Genomic DNA, 21,925 nt, shown 5'->3' with positions numbered 1-21,925 from the left:
GGTAGTTGAAATAAATGACTGTTTGTAGGACTGACAGAATCTGATTTTTCTTCTTTTTTTTTCTTGGTATTTTTTAGGTTTTAAAAATGCTTCTTAGTGTGGTATGTAGGTGTACACTGAGAAATCCTTAGGAGATCTGAACTAGGATTTTTGAAGCATGTTTTCTGAGGTTTGGATAAGAGCATAGAAGACTTCCATCAGATAAAGATGCAGAGTACAAAAAAATCATGAATTTCACACCAAATCATTCATTGTATTTTTGTGTATACACCTGTGTAACACTTGCTAGTCGTTAGCAGAATGAAGTTTCTTTGGTTAAGAAAATTTGAGACTGATTTACAAAGAGCTCTGCAATTTTATGTGGTTAGAAGTATTTAACTATAGCCAGTCTATGAAAATACACAACGGAATTTATGTTTTGCCTCACTTTTAAATTGGACATAGCAAACACATAGGGATTTTTCCTCATTGAATTGCAAATTATCTGTGAAACAGAAATCATTGCTTTCTGACACTGTACCAGTCTAGTTTGTTCAGAACCTCCTAGTTAATAATACACATGTGGCTCACAGGTTCACAGCAACTCACAGGCAGCTCTTAGTGTACAGAGACAGAACAAATACTGTATTCATTTGCTTTACTGGTAAGGATCACTTGTCAGAGGTCTTTATGACACTTGCTGAAAGAGCTTTCTTGGCATTCTTGGGCTCTTGACTTTCAGTGCTTTTTCTTATTAATTACTTTTTTAATTATTCCCCAGCCACCCTGATTTTTGTTGCCACAAGATATTGAACTACTGTACAGAATTGAAAGATTCTACAGAATCTGAAAACAAAAGATTGTAAGAGAAAATTCACCCATTGAGTCAGTGGCTTATAGAGATTGTGGAGGCGTAAGGAGCAAGTGCTCTCTTAGCAAACTTCTCTTGTGCTTTTGAAAATTGTCTATCTGATGAGAAATTTGCAAGATTTCTTGACAGATGAAAAAAATAGATTTGATTAAACACAGCAAGATTGAAGCTTTGAAGTTAAGATTGAAAAGGTGTTTGAAATACAGACTTTGTTTCATTTAAAACAATAATGAATTATTTTAGTGGGCAAAACCCCCTAATATTGCCACTAAGATCCCAAGGACATAGGCTTAAATGAAAATAATCTTAATAGTGGATTGAGTTACATGGGGCTATATGGTGTGTGCCCCCAAAATCTCCTTTGGTTTGCTGAGGTGTGTCACTGGTTCTCTTTGTGTTGTGGAAATTGCTGGGATCCCCATCCAGGGGTTCTGCATCTTCTCTCTGTTGTCACAACATGGGGTTTGGTCGGTTCCTTAGTCGGTTGCAAGATTTTGCATTGTACAGTGTCCTTCACTGAAGGCACTCCCAAATCAATAAGTCATAATTGATTACAGAGACTACCCTAGAAAATGAGGAGACTGTGTGCTGCTGGGCTGAGTGAAAATTTTTCATGCAATTATTTTTCTAGACCAAGTCAAACTTTGGCTCTTGCCCTCTTCCCCTACTTCTTAAGGGAGGAAACGTTCATTACTTTTTCAGAATCGACTGTAGAACTGGATATCCAAAATCATTAGTTACCCTTGAAATATTAGGCACAATGCTTAAATCATAGTCAGATAAAATTCCAGGTCTGAGCTTGATCTAAGCTAACTGTGGCTGATAGTGGTCTGTGTCTCAGGTGGTGGCATGCTAACACACTGCATGACAGGCCAAGTGGCGCCGGGCAGCCTGAATGTTCTGTGAAGAGTGTAGCACTACTGAGCATATGGTTCATATGTATTAGAGCAACACTCTTATTTTAAATGATAAAATTTACAGTACTCCTCTATGCTATATTACTAAAAGCCATTAAAATCACATTTTGGTTATGGCACCATCTGAGGTAAAAGCACCATGCTTTCAAGAATGACTGGTTTGAAAAATTTTAATTTTCAATTAAGCTTGAAAGGACAAAGTGCAAAATTAACTAACTTGCAATTAATTTCAGTGGTAATTATGTAAAAAATTCCAGGCATATAGAAGATGAGAAGCATGGCATAATTAGTTGTGGAGGTTTTTACTGCTGTAATTACGGTGATGAATATGCATGAGGCTGTTTGGGGAAGGGAAGCACAGCAAGCAATTGTATTTAATTAAACTTCTAGCTGGCTTAGTTATGGAGACTGCTCTTTGTTTTAATCCCTTCAAAACTGCAGTGACACTCCCAAGGCAGGGTAGTTACACCCCAGAGTGTGAAAATTGCATTTTAGGATTTCTTTTTCCTGGGTGGAGGTCTCCCAGGTCATCTGCCACTTTACGAATCACAGGTAACCATTATGTTCCAATTTTACAACTCTTGAAACTTTTGTGAAAAGCCCGATGAAAGCAAATTGCAGCATCTATTGTTTGTGTGTTTAAAATGTTCAAAGAGAAGGATGTTGAGTTGCACGGGTAAGCATGATGCAGAGGAGCCAGCAAGCACAAGGCACGAGTGACTGCTATACAGAGTGATGTTAGGATCAGTCAGGCCTTTAGCATCCAGAGGTCTTTGTTTATGGGGTCCTTATCTACTGGAACAAAACTAGCTGAAAAATTAAAGAAAAGTTGTTTGTAAAGGCAGCAAGGAGTCATACAGACCGAGTGTGTGTCTGGGGTTTGTTTTGCATTTTTATTCAGTATTTTCTAGATATTTGGTATGTTTCACTTAGTCTAGAATCCAGTGTGATTTGGACCTTTTTTTTTCTTTTAATTTTCTTTCCTAATTTGTGTTTAGACAAGTTTTTAAGCTCAGACATAAACGTATTAAATCAGCCTTCATCTTCAATGTGTGAGCACTGTATGTAGACAGCTTGTTCAAATACCACAGAGTGTTGGGGAGGACAGTACTGGGTTGCTCAAGGATAATTAAGTGCACCTTAAGAATGAAGCAATAAAGCTGCCTCCTCTTTGATAGTAAAGAAAAAGTAAATAATTCATTAAAGTGTGTGTGTGGAGAGCAGGGTATGGCTGATGGAAGCTGAGAACTCCCAATTTCTGATCCTTGCTGACAATCTTTAGCTATGCAACTGGAAGCGAATAGTTTTATTAATTTAAGTCTTGCTTTTTAGGTAAGGAATAGGTTTACCTATCTTGTTGGATTACTGTAACATTTATGTGATTTGTCTCTAAATACTTAAAGGAATAGTACTGTAAAAAATACTGGAGTTGGCTGTTTGCATCTGTACTATGAAGGAGTAGTAGTAAATGGTTTTGTTTCTTCTTCTTTCAAATTAGATAAACTCTTAACCTTTCTTGCTTTAAGAATGGTTTTTAAAATTGCAGCAGATGCTCGTGTGTGTGTGTAAATGGAAACATGTCTCAGCTATTACAAATTATGCTCCCTAGAAGCTTTTACCCAGCCCACAGTCCCCCAGCTTTTGTTTAAATTTAGTCATGAAGCATCATTTTACCTATTTTCTCTTCTTCCTGAGAAGTGTTTCATTAAATTTGTCTTGTATCTTTTCCCTTTTCCCCTTGTTCGCCTTTAGTTCTGATCTGCCCAATAATCTAAGAATTAGTCACTGAGCTTATTTTTTATAACCCGTGGCTATTATAAATACTTCAATCATGTCTCCTCTTCAGAGTATTTTCTCAAGACTAAATAAATCATGCTTTTTTCTCTCTTGATATTTAAGCCCTGTTTCCCCCATTCATCATCTTTGTTTCTCGTGCTGTACTCTCATCAACCTAATTCTGTCTTCAAGTAAGCTGGCCAAAACAGACTGCCAGTGTTCGGACATGGTTTCATTGGGGTTTTGCAGAATCATGCCATAATACAGTTCATATCCTTCCCTTGTGATAAGCCAGTTTTCTATTAACCTTCTTTACCACTGCTATGCATTAGCCGAAGTTTCTGTCAATAAAGGCTTGTTCTCATGTGACACATTAGCTAATTCAGTGCCTTTTAAGCGATGCTAAGCCGTACTAATCATTATTATTTGCCTCCAGTCTTTTCACGCAGAATGAGAACTATAAGTATGCCACCAAAAATCTCTTCATTTGCCCTTGCATACAGTAATTATCTTGACATAGTGATTAATAATTATTATTCTTGCCTCTTAATACTAATTTCAAAATACATTTTTCTTTCTTGCATTGTACACATGCTTTTCATTTCAAGAATTGCACAATTCAGTATGACTAGTTTAGTCAGTTAGCCAGGGTCAAAGGGAAAATAAATGTTTCCACAATTTCTCTGGAAACAAAAAACAAGACTAAATCTTCAGCAAGAATAAAATCTGGCACTCTCACATTCATTAGGCTGCATTTGACAGTGCTGAATAAACAACCTTTCATCAAGTGCAGCAATTTCCTTCGTTCTATAATGAAAGATATTTTTTGCTTAATTTATTTATATGAAAACTTGCTGAAGTGAGACCAAAATTTTTATAATGCATTTTTCAAAAAGAAAAGTTCTGGATAAAGTCCCAGGTACTATAATACCTTGATTTACTGTCTGAAATGTTATGCTAAGTCCATCCACAGGGGAAAGGTATCCAAGTGTCCTCTGCACACTAAAGAAGGAGATGAGCTCCTCCTTCCTTTATGGATGCATGGCTAGCTTCTAAGGCTTATAGAATTTATTGGTTTGTCAATGAAGTATGAAATCCTACTGAACTTGGCAGAAGAATGGGATCATGTAACAAGTGATAGAAAATTCTTTACCAGAGGAGCTCCATCCTTACTGTTAGAAGGCGTTTTTCATCTTTTTTCTGTTTATCTGAAGACAGGTTTGGTGAAACAAACACAGGTTTGTCAGCTCACCAGGAGAAATAACCCAAATTTAGGTTTTATGGGGTGTTTTGGGCTATTCAATTGGCAGGGTGAAAGCATTGCTATTTCTTTTTTGACTACAGGCCAGTGTATACATTCAGGACTGTCAGAGGTGTCAGGGTACTTGCAAAGCGTACCTAGACTGTTGTTGGCTTGAGAGGATCTGTTCCAGTGCTGCATTCTCCTTGCCACTTACCAAGTTGCACCTCACACCAGAGCTACACATGTGGGTAGTAAGTTATTGTGGTGCTTTGCCTTTGGGGGTAAGTGGTTCAGATTCAACCTGGATTGTAGATAGTTAAAATTTACAGGATTTTTTATACTCTGCAGAAAAACTTCAGGTAGGTCTCCTGAGTATGTACAGGAATGATAGTCCCTATGATAAAACCATCAGAGTGGTCAGGGTATCTGGAAATCTAAAGGCATGGAGGCGTGTGGTGCTGCTACTGTTTATTCACTGACAAAGGCAGCAGCTCTGATCAATTAGACATATGAAATAAAGCTGTGATCTCTCATGTTAGTCATGTGGTACACTTCCCTGCAGTGTTTGAAAGCCCTGCACTTATATCGTTAGAGCAGGCATGGTTTTGATTCTCATTCATTTCAAACTTCTGTATTTAAAAATGTTAAAAGCTTCCCTGCAATGTTGTCTTCAGCCTAAACAATCCTGATTCTTACAACCCTTCTTGGTAGTTAGTGTCTCTGTGGGCGTCTGGTAATTCATGTTGTTCTCCACCAAGCTCTGATTCACCTTTGCTTTTTTTTTTAAGTGTGATGTCCTGAGCTGGATAAATGCTCGAGCAGACACTTTGCTAGACCTGGATTCTGTTTCAATTGTATTTTTCACTGCCAGTCAGCATGCTGTTCTCTGCTGACTACATGTGATCCTGCCCATTTCTGCTATTTTTTGAATAATTTTTAATTTTGATCTCATCTAGCAGAGTTGGTATTGCCTAACAGCAAGCTGAATAAGCATTCTCAGTCATTCAGGTAATTAATGAATAGTTTCAGGTTCAGAGGAGAGCCTTTTGGACCCTTCTGAAAAGCTTTCCATTTTCTAATGAGCCCCTGGCAGCCACAGCCTTTGAGTTTCCCTCCCACTCCCTATTTTCAGTGTCATCTTTTCTGATCAAGTGAGATTTTTATCAGAGGATGAAAAGCACATGTTTATCTTCTTCCTGGTGTTAATGCCTTCCAGATGCTTGTTAGTGTCCCATTTGTGTACACTGGCTTTCAAATGCAGCTTTTTTCTTTTTCTTCTCTTCGCCTCATTTGCTTCTGCATTCTTTCTTCTCCCCTCTCTCTTTCTCTGGCATTTGACAGTCTGGGTCTTGTGATCAGGAAGGCCAAAAAGGGCTATGAAATAGCTACTTTCACAGCCAATTGCTGTCTTCTCTGCTGTTGTATGCTACTCTTTTCTTTTTTTTTTTTTTCTGTATGTATATATAATATTTAAGGAAATATTTAGACTTTGATTTGCAATCAGGTACAATGTCTGTGAAGACCTTCCTGAAGGTGGAACCTGAATGCAGTGAAGCTACTAAGGCCACTGTTTGGCAACAGTTTCTTGAGTTTACAGAGCTTGTGGCTGAAAGGAAACATTAGTTTGTATGTCAAACAATTGTAATGCAAAGTCAGGATAACTTTAAGAAGCAAAGCATCTCATAATGTAACTTCACACAGGTGCACTGTTTTGTGGAACCAAGAACTGAGCTCCATCTTGGTTTGGACTGAGTCTCTACCCACATCCACTCAGTTGTTGTAGTCTTGATTTCCTCTCCAGTCTCCTTTGGCTTCCTAGAGCCAGAAGGTAGCCTGCAGGCTCGTGCTGGAGTAGATTTGCTGCTGGTTTCTTCTGTGGCATCCTAGAAGCAGTCATTGAAGGGGGGCATTGAGTAGGTATGAATGAATGGGTGATGTGAAATGGGACCCGAGGGAAGGGATTAGGTGACCTGGAAGGTATTGTTGTCTGTCTCTTCAAATTTGTTTCTTTTTTTTACTCAAGATCACAACCTGCTCATGTTTTCTAAATTGTTAGGATTGTTAATATCTTGAACAAGTGAAGCTGTGTGCACTGTGTATCTGGCAACATCTCCTCTTAACAATTCTAGAAAAAAAATAGGATTGACAATAGTAATATGTAAAACAGGACATGGACGTTGTACTAACACTTTCTCAAAAATCAGAGCCATTAAAATACAGTTCTTGAACGATTAGCCTAAATTTATAAACTGCTTATAAACTTAGTCTAATATAGATTTAAATCACATTTAAGCACTATTTCTTGCCATGTATACCTGACTGCAGGCTCCATAAATCCTGCACTGCATTTCTTCAAGCCTTATTATCCTTCTTACGCTCCAGCTGTTCATAGCACTAATCAGCACCCAGGAAAAAGTTAATGTGCACATTCTAGCTGAGCACTGTGTGTCTCTTCTTGCCAGCCTCCAGAATAAACACTACAAAAATGCAATTCAGCTGTCCTGCACAGCATCCCATGTTCAGCTTTTTCCAGACATTCTATTGAAATAACATGCATTTTTTTCAGGCATGCAGATCACTCAAACTGGTAACAGTTTTGCAGTGGGTGTAATTTAGTTTCAGAGTTGATAGATGATGAAAACACTAGCATTTCATCCACACATTTTCATTTTAATTAGTTTACTTTTTGTTTTTATTTGTTGGGTTTTTCTGCCTTCTAGATATTCACATGATTGCAAGGAGTGTTAGTGGAATATGTCATGGAAACGTGGTTTCTAAGCACTTAAGGTCAAGACTGGAATAGGAAAGGCAAAGCCACCCATGGCCTTTGCCAGACTTGTTTTTCATCATGCTTTTGACTTGGAACTGTACTGAAGACCTTTCAGAGTTAATCAAGGTAGGGCATGCCTTTGTCCTGGCAGGGAGCTGATCCAATGTCCAGGCTCTTTCCTGGCTCAGAGCTCTGATTAACCTTCGCAGAAGACAGCAGAGTGCACTTGCACATAAGTTTGCCAGTGTTGCCGAGGGGATTTGGTAGAAAATAGCATGCTTTAGTTAAAGAAGTGAAGCTGATATTACAGAATCAAAGAATCATTAGGGTTGGAAGGGACCTCTTGAATGTCTCCAGAGAGGGAGATGCCATGATTTCCTTGGACAGCCTGTTCCAGTGCTGTGCCACCCTCAGCATAAAGGATTTCTTCCTCACGATGAGGTGGAACTTCTTGTGTTTGAGTGTATGTCCATTATTCCTTAAATATTGGAGACTGAGTAACTTGGGTCTTGCTGGTTGAATTTCACAGTTCTGTTAGCTTTTCCATTGAAACCTTCTATTGTTTTAACTTTCAAGACTATCTTATGCTACTCATTAATGATACGCAGGGGAGTACACAGCAACCAAAGACCCCAAACCTGGATTTTTATGCAGTTGAGGAATACTGTTTGTGCCTGGAGCCAGGTGAGACTGGAATATCTATTGGGAGATTGGGGGAAAGAGCAGGCTGTGCTTCAGGATCAATGGCTCTTATCTCCAACTTAGGCACCTTGCTTTAACTGGAGCTGGAGCCTGGGAGGTGTGTAGTTGTCACGTGTATTGGTAAGAGCACCAGAGCATGTTTATGCCATAAAGATAATACTGTTTTTTTCTTTGAAGCACATTCTTGATTTCTTTCGTAAGCTTGGTCTACCAAAGAGCCTTCTGGTGGGTACAGCTTGAGATTTTTCTTCTGCAAGCAGGTTTAATTTAATGCTTGGGAGGGGCCAGTAGTAGCACAAGCCCCTAAAGCTTTCAGTGCCCCAGACTCTTCCTGAGTGGCATCTTTTGTCATAAAATGTTACAAGAACTCTATAGTAACTAATTTCATGGCAGCCTCCTTGATGGTGGCACTCCATTTCCAAAGGAGAAAGAGGAGACAAACAGAAGTAACTGAACCACTGCATTTAGAGAACATTTTTAGAACAAAGTTCTTCCTTTTTATGTTCTACCCCTGCTTTTGGTATTGGTTTTTGTACTGGCTATGATTTAATCAAAGTACACCACTATCCTATCACGTGTCCAGGAAGTGCTGCCTAGATCAATGCTGGAGTAATCCTGAATTACATTGGAGTAACACTTTAATTTCCTCCTTGGGCTCCATCCAGCTGCCAAGTCTGGACCTTTTGTTTCTGTGTTTTATGGCAGATTTTGGCTTTGCAGGTTTTTACATTGCTGCCAAGTTAATTTTAGAACTTTAGTTGCCATGACTACTGCTAAGTATTTCTTAGTTCTCTACATATTTGCTCAGTTTGCTGCTTTTCTTTTCTTTGTGTGTGTGTGTGAAGTGCATGGAGTAATTATCCTGCCCTGCAGAAGATAAAAAAGGATGGCATGTGAGAGGTGAGGCTCTTGATCTTCAGGCTGACTCAGCTGCTCTTTTAGAGCAGCTGCAAAGACTTGAAAGCCCAGCTCTTGTAGTGCATGGTCAGGAGGAGGATTTAAGTCTGGGGAGGAAGGCACTGGTAATGCGCTCATTCTGGTGCACTGAATGAGGCATGCTGGCACTGCTTCTAATTCTGCTGACTGCTACTGTCCTGAGGTTTATCTGTGTCTTGCTGGCTACTTGTATAACTATATATAGCTCCAAGTCTTGAACTTAGCTGTACATTCTTGGGAACATAAGCATTGTTTTTCTCAGAGCCTCTAAAGTGCATTATACAGAGAAATCCTATTTCATTGCTCAGAGCTCAAGTTGTTACACTAATACCAATAGGGATTTTAAAAAAATTATATGTATGTACAGCTAATAAGTTCTTCATATCAAGAGGTCCTACTCTGTTTATGCAGGCAAGATCATGACTATCTTTTCAGTCATCTGAAAGAATAGGTAAAGACAGAGCACCCAGTGGTATTTAGACTTCTGCTTGATATTGAAACACTTAGACTTTTGAGGAAAATGCAGTTCTTGTCAGCTTGGGAGGATGTCCTGAGAATGTAGGAACATCACTGTCTGGTTTTCAGGTGGCGACAGCCTGGCAAGGAGCCGGCAGAGATGGAGAAAATGACCTGATGGACAACTTCAAGAGCTGGGAATAGATACGCCCTTTGCTCCAGCTTGTTAGATCGAGGGCTGTTGTGGTTGCTGTGGTTCTGGTCTCTGAGCATTAGGGACAGTGATTAGCAGGGAGTTAAACACAGGATAACCTGGTGCCATTTGAAGCCAGGACATCTGTGCAGATACCTGTTGTCTGTGTCTGTGAAGTCATCACTGTTCTAGACATGCCTGGAAGGAACTTCATCGTGGTGGTTTCCCAGAAATCTTACCCATTTATCAAGTACCTGTTCAGCAAAGATGTAATCATATTGTATTCCTCTGGCCAATTCCCATAGATAAGGTCTGTTTAGTATGTGTAACACCTCCATTAGTGAATCTCTCTCCTGTGCCTGAAACAGAGAGAGCCATAGCAGGGCAAAAACATGCTTTGAATACAGTTGAAAACCAATCCTTTTTTCTGGTGTCTATGGGAACTGTGAAGCTGTTCAGGAGGGGAACAATGGTAACCTAGTATGAGACTGCATGAGGTCAAGGTGCTGTGTAGTCTGGGAGAGATCTTGTTTGTAGCACTGAGAAGGGCAATAGGGAAAAAAATAACTCAGTTAGAGAAACATCACTAGAATAAAGAGTATTCTGAGAGTTCGGTGCACAAAATCTATGTAAGATTTGTTTTAGCGGGATATAAAATCATCAAGGGTGAGAAATTTAGTAAGAGTTTTGGGAAACTTAGCTGGATGCCCTAAGAACTCCAAACACAGAAAGTAAATAATGTGCAGAGGCTCTGCCTGTCTGCATTTGATTTTTGTTGCCTTTAACCTTCCAAGCTGCAGCTCTGCACTTGAACCAGTTGGAATTTCAATGTGTTGTTACAGTAGCATCTTTGTTGGAGATGGACCATGACTCGTGCTCATTAAGGCTACAGATGTCTGCTCAGATTATGTATTTCAAAAGCTTTTTCTCCAATGAACTGTGAAAAGCCAGGCTTGAGCAGAGGATTGTGAAAGATAAAATAATAGCCTCTCATGCCTATGTCTGGCAGACTTAATGCAGGTACTCTCAGATCTTTTTTTAAACTTTGAGACAGCAAATTTGTTCACAGTCAATAAAATAGACCTCTGAGCACAACCCGCTATGTTTCCTTTATCAGTGTTTTCCTAAATTATTCACAAGGCTTTTTACACTCCAAAAATCTCTAATCTGTGAATTCAGCATTTCCCAGATACTAGGGTTTAATAGGTATAAGTGACATTGATAAACTGTTTATATGTGGCTTGATAGAAAATGGATCTTCTTAAGGGGAAAAAAAAGCACAAAATAAGAAATGCTCCTTGAATTTAAATTAAACTTGCTTGCTCACTCACTCTTTTTCATGAATTTGCACTTAGTAGCAGAGCAGACAGAACTTTTTAAACCTACCTGGATAATACCTGCTTCTCCTGGGAGAAGATAACTGAATTACCGAGAAATTCAGTTCAATGGCTTCTATGATGTGTAAACATTTGCTGAAAATTATTAGAGCAGAGCTGAAGAGTAGTGGATTTTGTTTCCTTAAGTAGTTGTGCATGTCCAGCTGAGAGTTTTCAGGTGTTCTCCATATCTCACCTTCTCCCTTTTACATCATGTGAAAAATGGATAGAGGTTCATCAGGCAGTCTCAGCTCAGTACCCCTCATTCCCTTCCACACCTCTGAATATTCACTGGGCTCTACAAAAAGACCTCCAGAATGTTATCAAGGAGTTCTAAGAAGTTACTCACTTCAAAGTGAGTAACAATATATGAAGACAAAGCAAAAACTTTATGTAAGAGTCTCCTGTATGCAAAACTGTCTCATAGTTCTGCTACTTTTGTTTTAGCTGTGCCAAAGAGCAGTTTTGTTGCCAAAGCATTATTTTGGAAGACCATTAAGGGCAGTTCACCTCTTTAGGGCTGAAAGCCAAGCAGTGTTGATAGGCTCAGGTAATGTTACTTTCATCTTTTTTGGGTTTGGATTTACTGACCTTGCTAGAAAAGAGAGGTGAGGTACGGGTTGGTCTTTCATGGCATAAATTATACCACAGCAGAAGTGAAATGCCACTGGACTTTACTTGTGAGCATGGTTTGCTAAGAGACCTTTGGTTATATCTTCTTGGCCCAGAAAACCCACCTATAAGGCAGGAGTAAGGTTGTTACTGTGGGGAAAGAAGACTTAGTTTCAGTGATAGCTGAATCTTCCTAGTTAGAACTCCATCTCAGGTACAGTCTGTTCCTGGGCAGGTATAAAGGCTATGCATGTTTAAGGAGCTGGATTCTCTGCATGGGCAGGGTGTCTCCATGCAAATCCTCAACACTGCCTGGGGCACAAGAAAGAGCACTTGACAAATGAACAGATTCTTTCCTCTTCACAGCGTGTATCTGTACTTCTCTGTGCAGCTTCGTGTTAGAGACACATGGGCTAGAATTAGCTGAACTGATGGAGATGCTAATTCCAATGCCAAATGCAATATTGCTGTGTTGGCCGGTTCAAAGGTTGCACCAGACAGCACTGCTCAAAACAGCACCCTAATGGCTCTGCTGCTGGCTCAGAGACCTCTACACACATCTGCAGGCATGCCCTTAGATTGCTCTGGGTTTCAGAGGGACATTGAACTAAATGGGAATACAAGGAACAGATCTAAACACACCTGAAAAGCAACAGAGTTAACTGGTAAGTAGATGATGTTTCATTAGCCACAGTAATCCCAGATCTCCAAAACAGCATGTTAACTGCAAAGTTATTCCAAATCTCTGCAAAAGATGTCCATGGTTGTTGTATGAAAAGGATTGTAAAAGCAGGTAAGAGATGTTTTGTTTCACCCTGTTCTAAAGCTGGTCATCAGGTCCCGTCTGACTTTCGACAAAGTAGTTTTTCTTCAGCAGTCTGGTTAACCTGTTTGGATTTCTAGAGCTGGTTCTTGTAGGACCTGGAAGATGCTATCCTAAACAGGTGGATAACTTTGAAAGTTTGGAAAAAAGTTGATGGATAATTCACTTCTCATGTTTCTTCCCTTTTAGTAAGATGGAGATTATACAGAGAAGGGACTGTGCTGCTGCGGAATGAGCCTATGGTAACTAATTAGGTCTCATCAGGTCTGCAAAGGCATCCTGTTTGCAGCCTTATGCCAATGCACTGTAACCAGTGAGCCAAGCTGAATGAGAGTCTTGTGGTATTTTAGTGGGATGTCATAATAGATTGACCTTCCTTGCACTTGCTGCAGGAAGTAGTATTCATGCATGGGTCAGTCCTTGCAAATAAATTTCTTGATGTTTGCATAGAAATGATCTGCTTGTCATTATATTCCCTGTGTTGGCCCTTGTCTGTGGTATGTGACATGAATTCATTTCTTGGCTGTTGAATTTAGGGAGTGTATTAAAGGAGCCAGAGTAATATGTGATGAGCTGTAATTAAAATTACTAATGCATGTCAATTCCTTTCCTTCCTTCTGCTTTCATTTACATTCCTCCTGCAGACTTGGTTCACTTTGCTGAGTGAGCCAGAGACCCAATGTTGACTGGAAACAGTGATTTTTGCTTTCTCTAGCACAGTTGCATGGGGAAATAAAGTTAGTGAAGATCCTCCCTGAGGTGTTACACTAAGGTGTTACACTAAGCACCAGGAAAAGTCTGTGGCTTGTGGCTGGCCTGCAAAGCTCTGGTGTGTGGTTGTAGTGGCATCATCAGTAGAACAGATCTATCTGAGTGGTAGTTTTCATAGTTGGTAGCTGGACCAATAATGACAGAATGGTTTGGGTTGGAATGGACCATAAAGAGCATCTCGTTCCAACCCTGTGAGCAGGGACACCCTCCGCTAGACCAGGTTGCTCAAAGCTCCATCCAGCCTGGCCTTGAACACTTCCAGGGATGGGGCATCCACAGCTTCTCTGGGCAACCTGTTCCAGTTCCTCACTACTCTCATAGTGAAGAAACCATGTTTCTTTGTTCTGGTACAGTCTTTTTTTCCCATCTCATCTCTTCTTATGAAAGCATCTATGCTTTAAAATGGAGATGTTTAAAGGATTAGCCATTTTATGTTGTATTATCTTACTAACAAATGCAGAAGCTATTTTTAGTGATGCTGGAAATTGTTGTTTGGTGTTTAAGTATGGAAGTGAGTTACCAAAATCAAATATTCAGAGATACCTAAAGCATCTTGATGAGAACAATGGGTGCTTGAGTAAAGCTCTCCATTATGCTGGGCACAGTCAGTGTATATTTCATTATCTGTTGTTAGAGAAATATATTAGTGGCTCTGTTGCAATTCTAAATGACTAAAAAGCAGTTTTGCTTGATAGGGAAAAGAAAGGAAAATCATATGCTAAGACTTACTGTGCCAGCCTTCTGCGGTAGGAAATTAAGAATTTGAATGGATCATGCTGTTGTAATTGTGTGGATTTGGGGTTCTGTTTGTTTGGTTTGGTTTTTACTCAGCCTCATATTTTTCTTGAGGTAGATGAATGTCAGAATAGCCTGTTTGAGGCTGTAAGGAATTACAGGCTGCACAGAGACAGAAATTCCTGCCCAAAAAAATACTGCTCAATGGCTGCACGATCTTGTGAACATGGGGCTTAAATGGCATCAGGGGAATGTAAAGTAAGAAAAAGAAAAGTGAGTATTGCACATTCTACATGTCTGATTCTAGTGAGCTTTGCCAGGTGCAGCTGAGGTACTGTGGTTATGGCTTGGATCTGGGTGTCTCACCTGGAAACAAAAGTTCTGACTATTAAGTAGGGGTGGGAGAGATACTCCCATGATAATGCTCATGCTTCCTACTATGATGTGTGTTTTCCTCTTTCTCAGCTTGTCTCTCCCTAGTAGTTTATGTGCTGGCACTTGCTGCGGGCGAGGATGGACTGAGGGATACTCTGCCAATCTCCAATTTGCATGCATGTGCTTTTAATAAGCTCGTTTTCCACAATCTGAAAGAAAAAGGAAAACTTCCTTCTGTCACACAGCGTGTTAGCAGAAAACACAGCATAGGCCAAAAGCAGTTGTATACTGAAACCAATCTCAGGCTTCCTTTTTCCTTTTGTCTTGCAGAGGCAGGGAGCGGCCAAGATTACGTGACGTCCGAAAATCAGCTGCTCTACTACCCGAGTATCACCTATGCCATCATTGGCAGCTCTGTCATTTTCGTGCTCGTGGTGGCCTTTCTTGCCTTAGTGCTGCACCACCAGCGCAAGCGCAACAATCTGATGGCGCTGCCGGTGCAGCGCCTGCAGCACCCCGTGCTGCTGTCCCGCCTGGTGGTCCTCGACCACCCGCACCACTGCAGCGTCACCTACAGCGTCAACAACGGCATCCAGTACGTGGCCAGCCAGCCCTACCACAGGCCAGGGGACCTGGACTCCCCACCCTCCTATTCAGAGGCCGTGCTCGACCAAAGGTATGTACGGGAGCTGATTCTGGGCCCTCCAAAGCGTCACTCTGCTGACTGCAGCTCTGGTAATCTGTGCTGCTGCCCCCCACTTATTGCTGCTTCTGACAGAAGTTCAGTGTTGCACTTCTGTTGCCTGCGTATTTCAAGTAAATCTGAGCTCCTTCTGTGTATGAAAAGTTCATGGTCCTCAGGTCCTGTTACTGGTATTAAAGGGATTTGAGGCTAACTCCAGTCATGTCCTCTTAGCACATGTTGTTGGTTGTAATATATTGAGAACGGCAGGAGAATGTATCATTTTTCTAGTAGTGATATCCTGTGCCAGTCTGGAATCAAAATGTGAAAACGGTTTGGAGTTTCACCAAAAAAACCCAGCTAAGGTGAAGGTCATAGCACTGAAAAAATATTGCCCTGTTCATTTATAATAAGTATATAAAGGTGAGAGAGTTCTTCAATTCTTGTATAAAGAAATTGTGTCATTCTTCTGCTCTGCACTGCTTTCCTTTTACCAAGAAAAGAACAGAACTCTGGAACGGAAAGAACTCGTCTTAGTTTAAATAGCTGAAAGTGCTTTGAAGTCTGGTGTGGGTGTGGCTTGTTTATGATGCTTTTGTAGTTATGGAGTTATGACACTGTTTTTATTTGTAGATAATTAACCTTCATTTTAACCTCTGTCTGTAAAGCCTTTCCAAACAAAACTTGTAAACAGACATCCCCTCTACATGAAAAGGACATAGTACAAACTTTAACAATTCCGATTATTCACAATCACCCTGTTGGTATTTTTAGTACAAACTGTAGGATTTAAGAATAATAGTAAATTCCTATTCTCTGCTGCTTTTGGCTGCAGGTCCCTTGTCTTAATGTTGACTTTCATAATAATGATATCTTTTCATTGTTAAGGACAACTAAATGAGCAGGTGTCCAGACTGTAATCACTTCTCACCTGAGCTGATAAAACCATCAGCAGTTTTGGAGCTAATTGCCCCCAGGGCCTGTTATCAGTCTGCTCAACCCTTCAGCTACTTTATGTGCTTGCTATCAGAACCACAGAACAGTTTTCCTGAATGCAGTACTCATCTTGCCTGTACCTACTTAGCAGTTGCCCTGCATGTGATCTCATGACAACCAAAGTGATTTGTCAGTGTGGAGAATTCAGTTTGTTATTTATTTGTGGACTGTAAGCCATTAATCTCTGTCACTTAGTGGAGGTTTCCTTGGAGCTTTCTTCTGTTCACGTCATCATCTATAGGTGTAAATCCACCACTTAATGTTATTTCTGTTAAACTTGTTTTCTCTGGTGTAAATGTTAAACAGAAAAGTTCTTTACCTCTTGCACAGCTGGCTTTGAGCCAGCTTTGTTGAAGTCCATAGCCAACTAACTCAGCGTGTGGATTGTTGAACAGGTTGTAATTACTGTGTTGCACCTTGGCCAGAAACCTTGCTTCCCAGTGGTGGTGTGGATATTTTGAAATGACCCAAATGATGTAGGAAGGTCTGAGATCTCTTGATATGTGTCATAATTGAAAAGCTGAGAAATACTGTTTGCTTTTTTCATAATTGGAATACCATGTACTATCTTCTGTCCCAATGTTTCCAGTAACTTCTTACTCTGTTGTGTGTCTTACAGCAGACCACCTTGGTTTGACCTTCCTCCACCACCTTATTGTTCCGAATCGGAATCACTTAACCAGGCGGACCTTCCTCCTTACCGCTCTCGGTCGGGAAGCTTGGCCAGCACAGACACCCCCATGGCAGAAAGTCCTGTGGGCACATCCGACAGTTGGACGAGAGATGTCCATGGCAGCATGGATGGGCACAGAACTCTTCTGGAGAGGACAGTAGATCAGAGTGATTCTCTGCTCAGCCACATTGCTGAAAGAGAAGTGTAACTGCTCCAGTAGCTGGGATGGCAGGAAGGCATTTACTGTGTCTGTGTGGGTTAATCTGCTGTGGCTAATAGGTTTCAGGGGGACATGTGCCTGAATGATGACTTGGTTTGAATTCACACTGAGTTAATACTTGAATTCAGCATTTTGGGCTCATCAAAGGCAGAGCAGGGGGGCTAAACCTAGAGTCACATCAGCTCTCCACAGTATTTCTGTGAGCAAGTTCTGGTTCAGCAAGTAAGAGAAACATCAGTGCTTTGTCAAAAGAACTGATGTGCTGTATTTATTGAACTGCTTACTGTATATGAATGTATATATGTGTGTGTATAATATTTACAGAAGTGGTGCACGAGAACTCTGCCAGAAGGACTCTTGTTTTCAGACTGCCTTCCATTCTGTCCACGTGGGAGCTGTTTCTTCTTACTGTCTGGTGTCAGCTGGTGGTCACTGAAGCACATGAGAGGCAGTCATTCTGCTTGGAGGTGTGGTGCCCAATGCCAGCCGCCTGGCAGTGCCCAAATTGCAGAAAGTCTCCTACTTGACCCATCTCTGCATGGCCTGGAACATTCTCACTGTGAAGGAGTTTTAAGCTTGTGAGGATGCAACAACTGTAACTAAGCAAGGGGTTTTTTTCCAGATGCCAGTATTTAGGCCATATTTGCATAGGTTGTCTCAGCAACACCACAAAGGTTGGTTTATCTGTCAAATGTCAAGGCTGAGTACAGAGGCACTGAAGCTTCTCAAAACAACAGAGCAAGACTTCTTTTCCTGTGCGGCAAAACATTACTCCATGTGTTCCCTCTTAAAAAAACCCCACAACTAAACAACAAAACAAAACCCAAATTGTTCCAGCTAAATCTTCAACACCAAAACTGGTGTGAGGCAAACACCCAGCACAGAAAGCTTTAATGTCAGTGAGTAGTTTGTTGTATTTGTAAAATAGCTGAAAGCAGGCAGGTCATGCAGTGAAAGGCATTGGGCTTGTCATCCCACCTCCATCATGTATGTGTACATGCATGAATACATGTGTGTAATGCTGTGTGTGGGTATGTGCATAGTGTATCACGTGGGTGTAGTTCTTCTGCACCACAAGAACTCTAAACTGTCAAAGTTTTGTTTTTGATAAACTCATTGGTTTTTACAGAGTTTACATTATTCATATTCATTTGGTTAAAATCCTAACTTCTGCAGATAACCAGAATTTATTTCTGTCTGTTCTGTCCTGAGTCTTGTCATGGTCTCCTGTCAGATGTGTTTCAGTGCACCTTGTTGAATCACCCATGTGAAAGCACCTTGGAGGTAAAGGTATTCAGAGTAGCAAGAGGGAAGAAGCTAGGAATTTAAATGCCACTGCAGTGCTGTGCTTGTGCTCAATATAGAGAAAACAACGTCTTTCTCTTGTCTGAGGGGAAAATTGCCTTGAAAAATTATTAATATTTGTCTATCCCACATTTCCCACTCCTTCTGTGTAAAAGAACAGTGTCATTAAACAGACCTTGCTGTTTAAAAGAAGTGAAGGAAGCTGACTGCCCGCACCTTCTGCTTTCTTTCTCCCCATCTTTCTAAGGTAGACTCTTTTGCCCAGAGGTAATATGCTGAGAACCCAAGAATTTGGAGTGTAGGTAAGGGAACAACTCAAGTTCAGTCTCAGTTCTCATAAATACACCTGAATTTTTAGGGAGGCAGGGGGTGTTGTTGGTTTGGTTATTTTTCCATTTCCAGCTCTGGAGTCTGTTGCCACGATATGCAAGAGGCAGGGAGAGATTTACAAGCACAGGTCATTCCAGGACTGAGGACATGGTGGGGAGTCCTGGAGAATTCTGATACTGATGGGCTGGGCTGATTTTGGAAGCAGATGAAGGGCTTTCATTACAGGCTTAGGCAGCCTGTGGTGAAATGCATTGCTGAAGATGCTCTTAGGTCCTTGCAAAGTAATGTGCAAGAGTGGATCTGATTTCGTGCTTGCTGAGAACTCAAGCAATGTAGTTATGCTGTCCTGCACAAAGCAGGATTTAGCTGTATTACTGACTGACTGAGGTCATCAGCAGACTGATGTCTGCACAGAGCAGACAGTTATTCTTTATTTTACAGGTAGATCAGACTCAGGTACATGAATGAGTTAATAGTACAGGTGGGTGCAAGGACATCTCCTGTGGTCACTGGACCCTGCTGTCCCTCTGGCCTTTCATTAAAGTTCTTCTTGGGCTCCGTAAGAGAGCTGTGTTACGCTGTATGAGAATTAACCTTAATAGTTTTCTGTTGCAGTTTCTAAAACTTTATACTGCTCTTGAAAACATACCTTTGAGGAGTTTGCAGTAGCTTCATTGTAATTGGGTATGTTTTAAAGTGGCCAAAAGCTGTATAGTGAAACAAAATCATTGTGTCCAGTATCCCTCAAACAAGCCTTGCACAGGCAATTGCATTTCCCCATGTGTATTCTAAGACACCAAGAGTGTGTGCAACCCAAATACTGTGTTCCTATGGCATCTGAAAAACATTGCCTTGCGTTGCTAACAAGTAGGAAAAGAGTGAATATAGCCTGTTTCTTCTGTCTTCTGTGTCAGTCACTGTCATATATGTACATATATATATATATAAAAAAAAAAGATACTCTTCCAGGATGTATATATTCATGTAATTTTTGCATTAAGATAATCCATTTGGACTTTACAAAAAAAAAAAAAAAAAAAGGAATAAACATTCTAAATGGTGTGATGTTTTCCCTTCCAGCTAAGGGTGTATTTATCTTTGTAAAGGAATCTTCTAGTTTATGAGAACACAACTTAAAAGGAGATTGTGCCGTTCTGTTTGAATCTTGATTGGAGAGGCTGTTACCTGCATTTCTGGGTGTTGTTAGGTATCATTGTCTAGAGATCCAAAAAGAGCAACAAGTCTTGTCTTCCTCTTCGTTGTTACTCATGGGGACCACTGAACTTTGAGGACTACAGCTGTTCAGTATCTTGTTCAAAAAAGGCGTGCTAAAACCTGGGGTGACTCGTCTTACTCCAGTTTTCTGGTTTGTAGAACAGGTTTGCTAGGCTGGCTTCTTTGGAAATTGCTGTAGTATCACACAGAAATTGTTTATGATGTGTCACTTCTAGAGTGTTAATACAGCTCTACGCTGCATTATTCAGTGGAATCTTTGGGAAATGTGCTGATGAAATTAAATATTTCATTGGAAATCCTGCAGCTTGTAAGGCTGCAGTTAAATGTTCATCCAATACCACATGATAGGGTTTCTTTTCAGTAGCAGGTAAAATTGGAATTGATCATCCTATTGTTTACAATTGCTCTTAACCTTTTAGTTTGATGTTAGTCATCCAAGAGCTTTCCTTTCTATTTAATGTTTAAACAAATTGATGTTATTACAAAGATCCATTCTTACAAAAGTAAAATCAGTTAAAATTTTCTTCCAGAGCCAAATTCTGTTTCCGCATCTGTAGTGGTTGGTGACCACTGTGTTGAGTAATTCTCAGTGCAGTTATTAATATATTTGAACAAAAGAGTTTGAAGAAATGACTACTTGAGGTAAATGAAGGCATGTTGAAAAGAAGGTCATTTAAAAATAAACAAATAAATAAAATTTAGGAGTTTTAAGTGTCTGTACCCTCTGCTGAAATCAGAGTGCTGTGTATTTGAAGTTAAGCCATTAGTGATTCTGCTTGATAGTAATCTGAAGTTCCCTGTAAAGCAAATTACCATTTACCTCTCTGGTATTGGAAATGGAAAACTGGCAGTAATGCTTTTAAAAGAGAGCCTGTGAATAATTTTCTTGGCTCTTGTCTGCAGTGACACACACAACAACACCGACTGCATCACAATTTTTAAATAACTCTGCATTCCTTCTTCCTCTACTTCTAAGCCAAATCAGTTTTATTTACAGCACTTCACTTTGATACAGCTAATAGGGCCCTTGTGATAGATTTAGACACTGAGTGGAGGAAAGAGATGACTCTCACTTTAATTAATGCTGCAGCTTGTTAATCTTGTGCTCTTTACTTTTAGACATCTTAGCAAAGACAAATGGTTTTAGTAGATAAGAAAAACTATTAACGATGAAAAGGATGGAGGGACACTGATTTGTGATTTTTAATGAATATTTAAAATTGTATAAATGAAGAAAAAATTTAATGCTGTATTTTTAATGTGGTGATCAAATGACAAGTACTGTTTTTAACTGTTGCTTATTGGAAGCTACTTTGCATATAATGCCTGGAATTAAAATGGTAAGACAAGGGCTTTTCTTGCAGTTCTTACTAGATCTGCAATATTTTTTTATTAACACAAGGTTATATTGCACCCATGGACTAAAATACGGACTGCAGAAAGAATTTCAATACTGTGCTGGATTCTGCCTGAATGTATCCCAGTGCAGGACTGTGGCCTTCATTTGTCTTTTTTTTTTTTTTTCCTGATTTGAGGGGTTTTGTTAACTTGAAATGGAGAAGTTACTTAAATGCTTTAAAGGAGGTTGTATGTTGAAAGCCAACCTTGTCGTAAACTTTGGTAAACTGGAAATCTTCAAAAATGTATTCTGTATTCCTGAATAAAGTTGGTGTTTTAATACTGTTCACAAGTGAGCGTGTCCCCTGTCTCATGAAGTCTCAGTTGTTTTAAAGCCTCCTACATGAGGCCTCTTTTTGCATTCCGTGATTAGTTTTGTTAACTCTTTGTGGGTTTTAAAGGTATTTTTAAAACAAAGTGATACTGGAAACTCACATGTACCCGTATGTATAAAAATATACTGATCCATGTGTGTTCGTATTTATACAAATGAAAATGATTTAATTTCATAACTTCTCATTTTGCTGTCCTGTTTGTGGCATCAAAGATG

At 40.0% G+C, this 21,925-nt stretch overlaps 1 protein-coding gene across 5 annotated transcripts in view; it reads left to right on the top strand.

Annotated features, from left to right (window-relative positions):
- The window catches only part of LDLRAD3 (low density lipoprotein receptor class A domain containing 3), a 120,690-nt gene extending 99,028 nt beyond the window's left edge, over positions 1 to 21,662 (top strand). For 3 of the 5 annotated variants that reach the window (XM_048307979.1, XM_048307977.1, XM_048307975.1), the window contains exons 5-6: positions 14,866 to 15,211; positions 16,833 to 21,662. In XM_048307979.1, the coding sequence (XP_048163936.1) occupies positions 14,866 to 15,211; positions 16,833 to 17,094 (608 nt within the window). In that variant the 3' untranslated portion in view covers positions 17,095 to 21,662. The remainder of the gene's footprint in view (positions 1 to 14,865; positions 15,212 to 16,832) is intronic. The other 2 variants (XM_048307978.1, XM_048307976.1) reach the window with 1 other exon arrangement.
- Positions 21,663 to 21,925: the final 263 nt, after the last annotated feature.

The sequence above is a fragment of the Corvus hawaiiensis genome, chromosome 6, assembly GCF_020740725.1.
Source record: "Corvus hawaiiensis isolate bCorHaw1 chromosome 6, bCorHaw1.pri.cur, whole genome shotgun sequence".
Lineage (NCBI taxonomy): Eukaryota > Metazoa > Chordata > Aves > Passeriformes > Corvidae > Corvus > Corvus hawaiiensis.
Note: the sequence above shows the minus strand (reverse complement) of the source record. Positions and strands in the feature narration are given on the sequence as shown.